General features: G+C 45.1%; 1 protein-coding gene across 8 annotated transcripts in view; it reads left to right on the top strand.

Annotated features, from left to right (window-relative positions):
• Nucleotides 1–14,123, top strand: part of Znf236 (zinc finger protein 236) — a 91,595-nt gene that overhangs the window by 43,245 nt on the left and 34,227 nt on the right. For all 8 annotated transcript variants that reach the window (XR_007832494.1, XM_051163805.1, XM_051163808.1 and 5 more), the window contains 8 exons: nucleotides 618–878; nucleotides 4,408–4,664; nucleotides 5,736–5,837; nucleotides 6,301–6,452; nucleotides 8,023–8,126; nucleotides 8,482–8,633; nucleotides 10,413–10,625; nucleotides 13,513–13,795. Coding sequence is in view for 7 of the 8 variants with exons in the window: in XM_051163805.1 (XP_051019762.1) it covers nucleotides 618–878; nucleotides 4,408–4,664; nucleotides 5,736–5,837; nucleotides 6,301–6,452; nucleotides 8,023–8,126; nucleotides 8,482–8,633; nucleotides 10,413–10,625; nucleotides 13,513–13,795 (1,524 nt within the window). In the remaining variant the exon portion in view is untranslated. The remainder of the gene's footprint in view (nucleotides 1–617; nucleotides 879–4,407; nucleotides 4,665–5,735; nucleotides 5,838–6,300; nucleotides 6,453–8,022; nucleotides 8,127–8,481; nucleotides 8,634–10,412; nucleotides 10,626–13,512; nucleotides 13,796–14,123) is intronic.

Here is a 14,123-nt window from a genome sequence, read left to right as displayed (position 1 = left end):
TTTGTTCTTGAATATATCTATTCAAGTATTTTGGTCTGAAATTGCCCCTGAGTTTTACTTATATTCCATTTATATTTTAGCATTTTCAATTTCCAGCATGTGCCAAAGACTTGCTTGTTCTTATTTTAGTTAGAATGTTTAACCTTTTCAGATGTTCTCACCAAAGCTTAATTTTTGGTGCTAGCATCAGTGAAAAGAAATAGAAACATGCTCACGAGAGGTGGTCTGGCTTTCTGAAAATAGAGCTTCACTGAAGATGCAGATTATTCCTCCAGTGTGTGTAGCTCGGTGTCTCTGGTCACTTAGATTTGTTTATTACAGCCAGGCGGTGGTGGCGCACGCCTTTAATCCCAGCACTTAGGAGGCAGAGGCAGGAGGATCTCTGTGAGTTCGAGGCTAGCCTGGTCTACAAAGAGAGTTCCTGGACAGCTACAGCTGTTACACAGAGGAAACACTGACTTGAAAAACCAAAAAAAAAAAAAAAAAAAAAAAAGAAATATTTGCTTATTACAAAATGTAGAGAATGAAGAGTGCCACAGTGGAGGGTCTCTGAGTGTGCATTTCTTATAGTGTTATAAGTGTGTAATGGATATATTAAGGTTTTCTCTGCCTTTTAGATCACATACGGGTGAAAAACCTTTCAAATGTTCTCAGTGTGGAAGAGGCTTCGTCTCCGCAGGAGTGCTCAAAGCCCACGTTCGGACGCACACTGGACTCAAGTCTTTCAAGTGTCTGATCTGCAATGGAGCCTTTACCACAGGTGGCAGCTTACGGCGACACATGGGCATACACAATGACCTCCGTCCCTACATGTGTCCCTATTGTCAGAAAACATTTAAAACGTCACTGAACTGCAAAAAGCACATGAAGACCCACAGGTAGGCGTGCTGCTGATGGATGGCTGGTGAAGGTGTGCTGCTGATGGATGGCTGGTGAAGGTGTGCTGCTGATGGATGGCTGGTGAAGGTGTGCTGCTCATGGATGGCTGGTGAAGGTGTGCTGCTGATGGATGGCTGGTGATGGATGGCTGGGGATGGATGACTGGTAAAGGTGTGCTGGTGATGGATGGCTGGGGATGGATGGCTGGTGAAGGTGTGCTGCTGATGGATGGCTGGGGATGGGCCTGCCTTTTAATTACCATCTCGTCCCCAGATGGGGTGGAGCAAGTAAAGAGTCCAGGGCCGCCATGCCTACCCAGAGAAACTCTGTCTTGGAAAAAAAAAAAGAAAAACAAAGTCTTAGTCAATCTTGTGATTTATAGGTTGGTTTTTTTCATGTGTGTGGGAGCTGGCTCCCTCCTTCCACTCCGTGGCTCTGGGGTTTGAACGGGAAGAGCCCTGACTTGTCGAGCCACCTCTCTGGCCTGATTTCAGTGGTATTCTATTGTTGAATCACAGACCGTGGGCTCCAGATACACTATGAAGCGGTTATTCAGTGTAAACTGAATAGAACGTTCTTGGTAGAATGCTAGCTCATAGCATAAAAGCTGCATGTTTCTCACTAGAACTGGAGCCAGCACACCTGGGAAGCTATAGCAGCAGCAGTGTAGTGTAGAGCATCTTCACTTATCTTAAGTGAGGGCATCAAACCTGCTACTCCAGAGTACTGACCTGTAGACAGACAGCATATCAGCTTAGATGCATCTGCCTGCACATTTCCTACAAAAGCAAACCCCACGTGCTACAACAAGTTAACTATAGCAGACCATTTTTGTCTTGTGGGTCGTTTTGTTTTGTTTGGGTGTTTTTTTTCTGACTTGAATGTCCAAGCACATTGAACATAGTTGACTTGATTTTGAAATATTTAGCAAGGAAGTCAGCTGCTGCTACAGACCACCCAGGCAGCATCGTATGTAGTAGGCCTCAGAGTTTCATGTCTGTTAGGTGTAGTAGACCTCATAGTTACATATCTGTTACATGTAGTAGGCCTCACAGTTACATGCTTGCTGTACCACAACACACCTTTGGAAGTGATGCTGAGCTTGGATGTTTGGGACCTGGATATCCCAAACATTGATGGGATGTATACCACCATTCCCACTCAGGTAGAAGAATGGCGTGTCCCTTCTACAGGTTGGTTCACAAGCTATAGAGATGCCTGGAGCTTGGGAATTTGGGTACCTTGTGTCATGTTAAGTGCTATTTTGCCAGGAAGCCAGGCCCTTAGATGCACTTTCTGTGAAGATGTTGAGAATACATGGTTTAAGGTCCTCTGTTGATGGTGTCTGTTGGTCAGAGTTACACTGAGGGGTGTGCATCACTGTGGCTCTACAGTGTGTTGGAAACTGATCTGTCTGTCACTCTGTACCGTAGATACCAGGCACTTTTCTCTTACAGATTTTTGTACAGATTGCTTCAGACCTGAAGGAGCGATACTAGCCCTTATTTCCTCCTTTGTCTGTTTTGGAGGGTCCCAAAATTTAATACACATTTAGATTAAAAATGCAGGAGAAGTTGGGCACTGTGGCACCTGACTGTAATCCTAGCACTTGGGAGGCAGAGGCAGGTGGATCACTGTGAGTTTGAGGCCAGCCTGGTCTACAAAAGGAGTCCTGGACAGTTAAGGATACACAGAGAAACCCTGTCTCAAAAACGCCAAAAACAGGAGAATACCTAAGTAGCCTCAGCCCTACTACAGGCAGTAAGGAATGCTGAGAGTAGGAAAAAACCCTCCACCCCGCCCCTGGAGCAGAGCACACCGATTGGTTATGCAATACTAAATGGTCAGCCTTGAAGACAGACAGACATACTAGTAACATTATTTGAACTGAGCAGGTGATATTTATGTATAGAGGAATATATATATGTGTACACACACACACCATATCATATGCATATAAACACATATATGTATGTAGCTACGGTTAATTTTTTTAAAAGGCCATGAATTTGAGAGAGAGAACAAGGAGATAGGGGAGAAAAGGGAGAGAGATGATATAGTTATAATCTCAAAAAAAATAGACATATATGATTATAGAACTAAAATTTTTAAAATCAAAAACCAAACACTTAGGCAAGGAAGCAGAAGCCCCAGGTGAGACAGTCATCGGGCCGGCCAGAGAGCCAGCTGACTGCTGCAGTACAGACACGTGTTGTAAGGGAGTGAGGTGCACCTTCTGACTGCTTGATGCTCGGTGTACAGTCTGTTACCATTCTGGAGGAGGAGGTGTTGAGAATTGATTCTTACTTTCAGGAAATGAAGAGGTAAGGAACTCAGTGTGGCATTTAGAGGGTGCAGATACCTTAGTGTTCTGAGGCAGAGCACACGCTTTACAGCTGAGGGCTTAACCATGTGCGTAAGAGAGGGAAGGGTGACTCACTATCGTACATTCTTTGCATGGTGGCTAGCCAGATAGTCAGATAATGATACAGTTTTTAAAGTGGATTCCTTCACTAAATTCATTGTTCATCTTTCTCTTTGAAAGAGAACTGTTGATCCTGATGAGTATGTACTGGGTATGTTTCATATGTGTGAGTATTGCAAAGACCAGCAGTAACATGAGACTGTCAGGGTGGCCTGTGCCTCACATTACATGTTCTGAGCGTGACCAGCTGATTGTGCTGTTGGTTTTCTCACTGATAAGACAAATAACTACAAACCATTTGAAGGATGACAGCTTTATCTTCTTTACAGTTTCAGAGCCCCCTGTGGCTAGCTGGCACCGTAACATAAGCTGTGGTGAGGTCCACACCGTGGCAGAGGGGACACTGACAGTCTCCTCATCTCAGGGCATTCAGGAAGCAGAAAGGGAAAGAAGGGTCAAGGGACAAGTGACAGTCTTCAAATGCATACTTCCTGCAACTAGGACCTACTTCCTAGTGTTCAACGCCTCCCCGAAAGTATTAGGAATTTAGCAAGGGTTGTTCATTGAGCAGGTCAGGTGCTAACACAGTCACCTCCTGGGTCCCACTTCTGAGCATCACTATATTGGAAACCAAGTCCTCAACACATGACGTGTGGGTGGGTGGGCACTTACATCCACACTTATCACAAAAACTGACTGCCCTGGAGAAGAGTGGGCAGAGGGCAAGATTGCTGTTTAAGGGAGTGTGGGGCATTTTGAGACTTCATTTCATTATGTAGTCCAGGAAAGCTTTGAACTCACAGCTTGTCTCCTTCTTCAGCCTCCTAAGTGCCGAGATCACAGGCGCCTATTAGTGCTCTGGCTCCTTAGACTGAGAGATTGTTGCATATGTTGTCCTTCCCGTCTCTTGCTTTCATGTCCTGTGTTTGCTGACAACAATGGAAGGCAACAGGTTTTCTTTAGAATTTAAAGTGCTTAACTTTTAGCTAGATTGACACCATGACTTCACAACGAAATAATTGAGTTGAGTGAATGACGTCTTTCACAGCTGCATTTCTGCTGTGGAAGTGTCTCCACCTCTGATTGTTGCTGCTTTCCCACAGATATGAGCTGGCCCAGCAGCTCCAGCAGCATCAGGAGCCTTCCTCCATGGACGACGGCACTGTGGACCAGCAGAGCATGGAAGTATCAGCTCCCCTGCCTGTGGAGATTGAAAGTGCAGAGCTGCAGCCAACTCCAGAGACGGTGGCGGCAGACCCCGAGGCTATGCTGGAACTGGGGCCACAGCATGTGGTGGGCAGTGAAGATGCGGCAGCGCTTGCACAGCCATTGGCAGATCAGCCTTTGGAGGCTGACGAAGGTACCATTTCAGAAGCTTTAGCTTTTCTCGTGACCCCAGGGAAGTCTTGTGGTCCTTAGACTCAGGGCCATCCCTGTGCCTTCTTCTTAGACTCTGTGCCACCTTCTTGGTGCTCTTGTGCAGGCGAAGCCGTCCACCACTGAGCTGTATCAGCTGTTCTGCTCACCTTGTAATGTCACAGTTTGTGCCTGGTCTGTGTGTGCGCAGCTGCGATGTTGGACTTTAGCACTATTATGGTCGAGCCAAGCAGCACTGCTCCATTTTATTAGCCCCCTTTTAGGGAATGGGTGGTCTTTGGTTTTGGTTTTTTTCTTGTGTGGATCAAGGTTGTTGTCTGTTTCAAACACAAAGCAATCTGACTTACTGTGGGCAATTGTGAAATCAATGAAAATCTTAGACCTACAGAAAAATGTGCTGTTTACATTTTGTAGTAAGTTCTTCCAATTTTTCTCTAAGGAAATGTATCAGCAAGGATCTCTGTGTGTCTGCGCCTACATGTTGAGTATATTAACGGCTTGTAGAAATAGGATCTTTATGCAGTTTTAATAAACTTATTTGGGTACAGTGTCAACACTTTCTCTTTTATCTGTGCTCATTAATACACTGTGACAAGGAGTTCATGCAGATTCCCAGACTGATGGGACTAGTAATTGTTACTGGTCACAGTAGATGGGGCTCCTGGTACAGAATATAGAGCCATATGTAGCTTTGTTTCATTATCAGTGTTGGTCAACAAAAGTGCCACCTCAGCTGCATCAGTGTGCTCATTGTAACTGATGGCCTGCTTCTTAACAAGCTTGTTAACAGACACTTCGATGGCCAAGTTACGGTTTTGTTCTGTGGATGTCCTAAATTTATTTAGTCTATGGGTAGGAGTGCACATGGATTATCCCTGGGAACCTGAGCTCTACATAATGGCTAAGTACAACTGCATCTCAGAATATTGCTTTATGTGTATACTGTTTTAGAACAATGAGCATTACTCTCCTGTCTTTGAAAACTCACTCTTGGGTGGATCAGCAAATGGGACGTGAATCTCAAGTGTGTGTGCTCCTGTCTCTTTGCCCTTAGATGGGTTTGCAGCTTCCCAGGACCCTCTCCCAGGTCACATGGACCAGTTTGAGGAGCAGACCACTTCACAGCAGTCCTTTGAGTCTGCAGGGCTTTCACAAGGTCAGCGTGAGTTTCAGTAAATTTACGAAACAGCTGAGTGCTGGATTTAGTTTGTAAAACTTAGGTGTTTCTTTGAGGGCTCTTGTAAAATTTACAGGAGAAACCCAGTAATTGCATGCATTTATGATTTCTTTTGTATATAATATATTTATTAATCTCATATCTCCTAAAAAGAGACTTTCACAGCCATTCTATATGGGGTCTCCGTCCCAGAGAAGGCGATGGGTTGGAAGGAAGGTCTGGTGGGAACTGTTCTCCATGGCTGGACTGTAAGACCTGTCCCAGGAGCACGGACTGGGCACCGCACATTGCCTGTTAGCAGACAGCTCAGAGCTGCTGACACAGCATCCTAACCCTGATTCTCATTAAGAAAGCAGAGGTTACCTAAACGTGTTTTCTTTGTAATGTTACCTTTTGTATAGTTAAAATTTGTTGTAGAGTGCCTGTACCTAATTTGTTTCAGGTTTCACAGTGGCTGACACATACAATCAGCAGACTGCCTTTCCACCTGTGCAGCAGCTGCAGGACTCTAGCACACTCGAGTCCCAGGCCTTGTCCACAAGTTTCCACCAGCAAAACTTACTGCAGGTCCCAAGCTCTGACGCCATTAATGTGGTGAGTGTATGCAGCAGGTGTCTTTCTGTCTTCTGCCACTATGTATGACTATGCCACACCCACATCTGTTACACCCTGGTTAGCCCATGGGGTGCAGCCTGTTTAGTACACAGGACCATCTTTTTTCTTAAAGCATCTTAACTTCATATAATTAGCACCACGAGCAGCTTTGCCATTTTGACTGAAAGCCGGGAATTTACCGGTGTGTTATATAAGAAGTTGAATTAACTAGTGTGTTAATTCAAGAATATTGCTTTGGGCACAATGTGTATTTTTGTTTGTGGAGTTATAAATGTTAGAAGGAAAATAATAATGTTGTCATATTAAAATCAAATATTACCCAAAACATTATTTCTTTAAATAATAGTTTTCTGAAAATCATTTTCATTCACAATTATTATTTTTCAACTCAGGTTAGGGACACTGAAATGTTGGCTTGTTCTTTTTTTCTTTTGGATGTTTTTAAATAATATTAAAAGTGACAGACATATCATTAGTTATCTCTTTAAAGATCTCCGAATGTCAGTACTAGGCATGCAAAAGTCAGAGCAGTCGCTTCCAGGTAGCAGCTTATAGATTTTAGCAGGTGACAAGTCTGATGTGGGGAACATGCTGCGTGGTGGCTGAGTGCCACTGCTCAGCCCTCTGAGTACAATGAGCTTGGCTGCAGTGCTGCTGTGTGATGAGGGCTGTCGTCCTTACGTCAGGACAGGGCCAGCACTGCGGTGCTTGGGCACTGCCTCTGAGAGGCAGAGGTGGCTTTTCTTTCCCTAAGGCTCTTGTGACAAGAGCAAAGTCTGCCTGTTTCTAGAAAGTGGTGTTTTAATCCACACCAGTGTGTTACTTACTTCCCACTGCTATGGCAATGCACTTCAAGTAACAACTTAAAAGCAGGAAAGGGTTATTTTGCTTCACAATTTCTAAGGTTTTAGTCCATGAATTTTTAGGTCTGTTGCTTTCTACCTTGTGGCATTTGGGGTGGGAGGACAGTTGAGGGTCCCAGTTTCCCCTATAAGGGCATGCCCTCAATGACTGCATTCTCCAAGTGGGCCCTCCTCATGAAGGTTCTACCAGTTCCCAACAGTGTCGTGAAGCGGCAGCCAGTCCTTTAGTGTGTGGGATGTGTAAGGTCCAGTCATTCACAGGCAGTAGAGTCAAGCTGATGAAAGAGTACTGGTTTCCTGAGGTGAATCATGCTCCTTTATGCTGTGTGCTACAGCGCCTACAGTCAGGCGGGAGCTCACATCTGTAGTCCCAACACCTGCAGCTGAGCTAGCAGCATCCTGAGTGTGAGACAAGCTTAGTCAACATAGCAAGGTCCAGGCTAGCTTTGGCTAACAAGACAGACTCTGTCTCAAACAACCCATGAATAAATAGCTTAGTAAACAAGTACATACTTAATCATATCTGCGTCAATGGCATACTTTCTCTGTTTCAAATAGTTACAATGGGTTACTTGTGGCTTTTCTTTTAAAGCTGCATTATGAGCATTTATATCTGTCATTATTGAGTCATCTTATACTTAGTTATTTATTCATATATTCCTGCTGTGTATTTCTGATCATTTTAGGCAACCCGTTTGCTTCCAGAGTCATCTCAAGAGGATCTGGACCTACAAACACAGCGCCCACAGTTCTTGGAGGACAGTGAGGACCAGAGCAGGCGCTCTTACAGGTAATCGCTGCACAGACCTGGCTCCTCTGGTGATGAAATGGTTACGTTATCTCTCCCAGCTCATAAAGCATCCAGGAGGTTGTCCCTGTCACGCGGTGTAATGACTACATCAGATACTTGGTCTCCTGGAGAGTTAGATCATTTACCAGTTTCAGAATAGTACATTTAAGATTGCATGTGCCCAGTACAGGACCTGATGAGGCAGTTAGTTGTCCTTGGCTCTATTTTGTGCTGCTTTTTGTAGTTCCTGAGTGTGGTCTGTCTAAAAGCACTGACCACTGGTGAGCGTGCTGAAGGGCTGCTGGGCAGTCAGCCCCGAGGGAGCAGGGCCTGAGTTCTCTGTGCTTCTTTCTAGGTGTGACTATTGCAACAAAGGCTTCAAGAAGTCCAGTCACTTGAAACAGCATGTGCGCTCACACACGGGGGAGAAGCCCTACAAGTGCAAGCTCTGTGGGCGTGGTTTTGTCTCCTCTGGCGTCCTCAAGTCCCACGAGAAGACACACACAGGTTACTTTCTGTAAAAATTATGATTTTCCTCTTTTCATGGTACTGCTTTATTGATGTAATCCACACATCATTCAGTTCACGCACAGTATACAATCCAGTGGGTTTGTTTTTATTTTCCTCCCCTCAAGACAGGGTTTCTGTAACCTTGGCTGCCCTGGACTCACTTTGTAGACCAGGCTAGCCTCGAACTCACCAAGATCATCCTGCCTGTGCCTACCCGAGTGCTGGGATTACAGGTGTGAGCCACTGTGCTGGCCTCAATTCAGTGGTTTTTAGTATTTCCAATTGAGTTCTGAAAGCACTGCTATCTAATCTTAGTATTTTTTTATTTCATCTAAAAAAATTGTATACCTTCTATCTGTCACTCCCTTATTCTCTTACTGTGCCCAGCCATAACTAACCCTTGATCTGCCTCTTTGTTGATCGCATGCTGTAGGATTGCCTGTGAGTGGCTCATGCATGGTCTGTAGTCGTCACGGTCTTCCACTTAGTGCAGTGCACCGTTCAAGGCTCATCCGTGCTGTAGCGTGTATTAGTATATGACCTTTTTATGGTCCATAATATTTCATTGTACAGTTAACCAAGTTTTATTACCTACTTACTAGATCTACTGTTTGGCTTGTGTGAATACTTCTATTTAGGTATGGCTTTATCATGAAGGAATACAATTGCTGGGCCATAAGAATAACCTTCTAGCATTGGGGATGACTGTGGGATAGTGATTGTTGGAGAACACTGCCTAGCATATGCAAAGCCCTGGGTTCAAGACACCAAAAAGAAAACCAACTTGTAGATTTTTTAGTTCAGTCCAACTGTTTTTCAAGTAACCATGTGTACCAGCACATGTATGACAGTTCTCATTCTTCCCTGTCCCCATCAGTACATTGTACGGTGTTGTTGCTGTCACCATCCTTGGGTGGGGAGCATCACTCACTGGAGTGTGACTTATGTGTCTTGAGTGGTTCACCGTGCCGAATTTCTTCCTGTGCACTTGTTGAGAGTCGTCTGTTCCAATCGTTCTCTCAATTTAAAGTTAGTTGATTGGTTTTATTATCATTAATTTGGTAAATCTTTTAAAAATATAGCATGACCATTCAAGGCCAGTGGATCTTTACCAGGTATATGGTTTGTGATTATAGTTACCTGTTGAACACATTCTGCTTACTACATACTGATACATTTAACACCAATACGTAGTCTGTTTAAGGCTGTATTTGAAAGTGATGGTGTACCACTTACAACTGCACAAAGAAGGAAAGCCTGTGGGTGTGTCTGTTGGTGACTAGGGAGTGGTATTAAGGGCTGTGAGATTTGTGGTGCCTAGAAAGGTCACTAGGTAGGGAGAGCAGGTTACTGAGGGAAGGTGGAGCCAGGCCAGCTGCCTCTTCTGACTCAGTCAGGACTGTAACTTTGAGGCTGTAGGAAGGTTTCCCAGGCCCTTCCTGGATCCTACCTAACAAGCCATTTGCAGCTCAAAGATGGAGCTAGAGAGACATTGCGTCCTATCTACAAACAAGTTGCAACTGGGATGTCAAGGATAGCGACAGAGCAGTCTTGGTTGGTTGTGAGCAGCCTCTTCTCAGAGCTGTTCATTTTAGTAGCAAATGCAGTCAGACATGTGCTATTAGGTGGTGTCTGTGTTTCCAACGCTATCCAGCCAGTCTTAGACACTGGAAGCCACATATACCTCCTGTTGTGAATTTGTTTGTCCCTGAGCGCCTGTGATTTCAAGAGACTGGAGTAACACTTGGTGTGATATGCTCTTGTCTGTTGACACAGGAGTCAAGGCATTCAGCTGCAGCATCTGCAACGCGTCTTTTACCACCAATGGGAGCCTCACGCGGCACATGGCCACACACATGAGCATGAAGCCTTACAAGTGTCCATTCTGTGAAGAGGGCTTCCGCACTGCGATCCACTGTAGAAAGCACATGAAGAGACACCAGGCAATCCCAGCTGCGGCTTCCACAGCTGCAGAGACAGAGGGAGGAGGTAGTTTTTGTTTTTATTTCAAAGTTTTCTGGTCAAATGTCAGTTTAGTTATAAATTACAAACTGATCTGAAAATTGACTCTTACAAGTTAAGCTTAATAGTACCTTGACATTTAAAAAGCTTGCTATGGAGTGAACATGATGTGCGTATGTGGGTGCATGGGCCATGGCACATGTGTGGAGTAGGTGCTCTCTTTCCAGCTCCACCTGGCTCCTGCCAGGCTTGTGCAGCAAGTACTTCTACCTGCATTTGAGAAACTGCAGTTCATAGACAGAACATGAAAGCCTGTGTGCTCTTTAAGAAGTTCAGAGACGCACAGTGAAAAGCCGCTGAACTTTCCCGGTCACTATGCACTGACCTGGCGTCCAGTCCAGCACATGCCCTTGTCGGTGCCCTCAGCACTGGGTAGACTTTGTTGTGGTGTTTTATATTTATAGTACACTTTACTCTGCCTCTCCTGACATAGTAAGTGCAGAGCTGCACCAGATGTACACGTGTAGCCGTGTTTTATTATCAGGTGCTGTGTGGTGTATCTTGTGCCTGCATGTAGTTTACTTGCTGCGGACGAATGCAGAGCTGATTCTAGAGACACATCTATGAGAATGTCCCTCTGGCCAGAGGTATACTCAAGTGTCATGTTTCATTACCTCACTTGATGCACAGGGCGCTGTGTGCTCTGAGAGACTAACCTCATTTTCTACCAAGTACTGCACAGTTATCTGTCCAATACCTGCACCTTGATTTCATGACATGACATTCATGTCATGGATGGTTTCTTTTCAGTAAACCCCACAAATGAACTTGGGGTTAGAATGTGCCTGTTTTATTTCATAGGTGATGTCATGTTAGTGAGTGCAGTTCTCACACAGCCATGAAGTGTGTGTTATGTGTGTCTCGTTTTTGCTTGTGCTGCAGCTGGTGCTAATAGAGAGCAGCAGTGCTCAGTGTCATGCCCCTGCCGCATAAGGTCTTCTGTCAGCGCCCTCAGAGGTGAGACCTGCTGAGGCATTCCTTGCTTTCTTCTCAGTTGTTTATCCCCTCATTGGCTGGTAGGCATCTACCCTCGAGGTTACTAGTCAGGCCACAGCACCTCTCCTGTCCTGCACTAAAATGAGAACAGTGTAGCTATGTCTTACGGTTTGAAAAGGGACTCATTACAGTTTGCCTGAACCACTTTAAAATGACAACAGCCCTGGCTTGGGTGTTGCAAAGCAGTTGTTGGTCAGCTTCTTGAGCAGACAGTTGTGAGGGCCTTGGCTTCTGGCCTTCTGTGCGTCAAGGACTAGATGAGTTTGGTAGGACTTAGTGTGGTCATGAAAATAAGTCAGGCTTCCTGTGGAGTAAAGGTTATCAGGCACTGCACCTCAGTAGTTTGATAGTGTCCGCTAACGAGCTGGCGTGAGTACTGTTCAAGGCCAGCCACAGGTCCCTCCTAGCAGTTCAGCAAGCGTCGACAGCGTTAAGTCAGTGCCAGTGTGATTTGTGCTGTTGGCTTTGTCACTGTGCTAGTATTGACAGGCACTGTGATGTGTCTTCGTTCCTGTCCTGCGTCTCTCTTAGCCAAAGGAGAAGAGCCATGTTCTTTGCCCTGTTTACGCGTGGTGTTTGTGATAGGAATTTTTGCTCCTTCACATTTGGGATGCTTAGCTATTTGGCCTTACTTGAGTCATTTTCTATTTTTGCTATCTATATACTTTGCTTAATTTTATTGTCTTTTTCTGTTTCATGACTTTTTTATATTGATTTCCATATATCTTGATTATTTGAAAAATTTCAATACAATTCTCTCCATATTTCACTGTCAGTATTGGTGGGGGGCCACTATCTATAGCTCGCTCCTAAGTCTTCCTTCCAGACCTTATAAATGTATTTAAAATTTTTTATTTGTGGTATTTTCTTTTATGTAGAACTTTTGTGAGTAGATACTGAATTTCCTGGCCGTCTTCCATGACTGCTCTCCTCTCCAGCGCCTCCCTCCTTTCTGTCTGTCCCATCTTTTTGCACATTATGTTCTAGAACATCAGTCCAGTTGTTTTTCACACTTACTGATTGGGCACAGCACTGTCACTTCCCTAGCTCCCCTTGATTTTGGCTTTACGTGTTTCAGTCATGAGTCTCGTGCACACATGCATGCGTGCGCACCCTCACTCTCCTGTTCTGAGGAGTGAGGAGTACAGCAGTGTGAGGGGAAGTCTCCTGTGCTCTTCCCCCAGCAGCTCCGTAACTATCATTCCTGCAGGTGCTGAGAGCTTTGTGTTTTGTTTTGTTTTGTTTTGTTGAGACAGGGTTTCTTGGCTGTCCTGGAACTCGCTCTATAGACAAGGCTGGCCTCGAACTCATAAAGATCCTCCTGCCTCTGCCTCTCAAGTGCTGAGATTATAGGCACGCCACCACCCTCTATATTCATATGTTTTCATTGCAATTTTGTCTTGTTGAAGCAGCTGGAATGTATCTTTATAATGAGAATATGGGTGCGCGTGCACGTGTGTTTTCAGTTTCTTCTTTGTCCTCATTCTTTTTAGTTGAGGGCTCTTTGTTATTTTGTTAGTTGTCTGTGATTTTTGAGCATTGGTTTTATTTACCTAGTAATCAATTTTGGCTCGTAGTAACATTTCTATGAATCCTGGTGGCTTTGTGGGCTTTGATGGTTTTTAAACTGCTGGCCTGTAGCTGGCAGAAGCTGGCGTTTAACCACAGTGGGCTCTCATTTGTCTTCCTTCTCCCTGGTCAAGTGAGCTCCTGTTAGCCCTGGTTGCAAAAGAAGCTGTTTGCTGTCTGAAATGTGGCTTAATTAGGTTACTAACTCTATCCTTTCGTGCTTCATCTTTTCTTGTGTTGGAACTTGAATTTTAGTGTTGATTGAACCCTTTCTCTATGCTTTTAATAGACACATGTGTGGAGGAAGAGGAAGAAAATTCTGATAGAAGTGCATCACGAAAGCCTCGTCCTGAGGTCATTACTTTCACAGAAGAGGAGACAGCCCAGCTGGCCAAAATTCAGCCCCAGGAGAGCGCTACGGTGTCTGAGAAGGTCCTGGTGCAGTCGGCTGCAGAAAAGGACCGCATCAGCGAGATGAAGGATAAGCAAGCCGAGCTCGAGGCTGAACCCAAGCATGCCAACTGCTGCACATATTGCCCTAAGAGCTTCAAGAAGCCCAGCGACCTGGTGAGGTGAGGGTGTGTCACTGCTTCTGAGAGAGCAGAACAGACCGGATGCCACCAGGTGTCGCAGGTCAAGCAGCTGAGAGTGACTGATAGGCAAGACGCAGTGGAGCAGAGTGGTGAAGAACGGGGCCTTTTGTAGTTAGGGCTTCATTGCTGTGAGGAGACACCGCAACCACGCTGCTCTTACCAGGGCAGTTTTCAATTGGGGCTGGCTTACAGTTTCAGAGCTTTAGTCCATTCTCATGGCAGGACGCACAGAGGCAGACATGCAGGAGAAAGAGCCGAGAGTTCTGCATCCAGATTGGCAGCAGCAGGAGGAGAGCTCCTGAGGTCT

The sequence above is a fragment of the Acomys russatus genome, chromosome 20 (assembly GCF_903995435.1).
Source record: "Acomys russatus chromosome 20, mAcoRus1.1, whole genome shotgun sequence".
In the NCBI taxonomy this organism is placed as follows: domain Eukaryota; kingdom Metazoa; phylum Chordata; class Mammalia; order Rodentia; family Muridae; genus Acomys; species Acomys russatus.
This window is presented reverse-complemented; position numbering and strand designations above follow the sequence as displayed.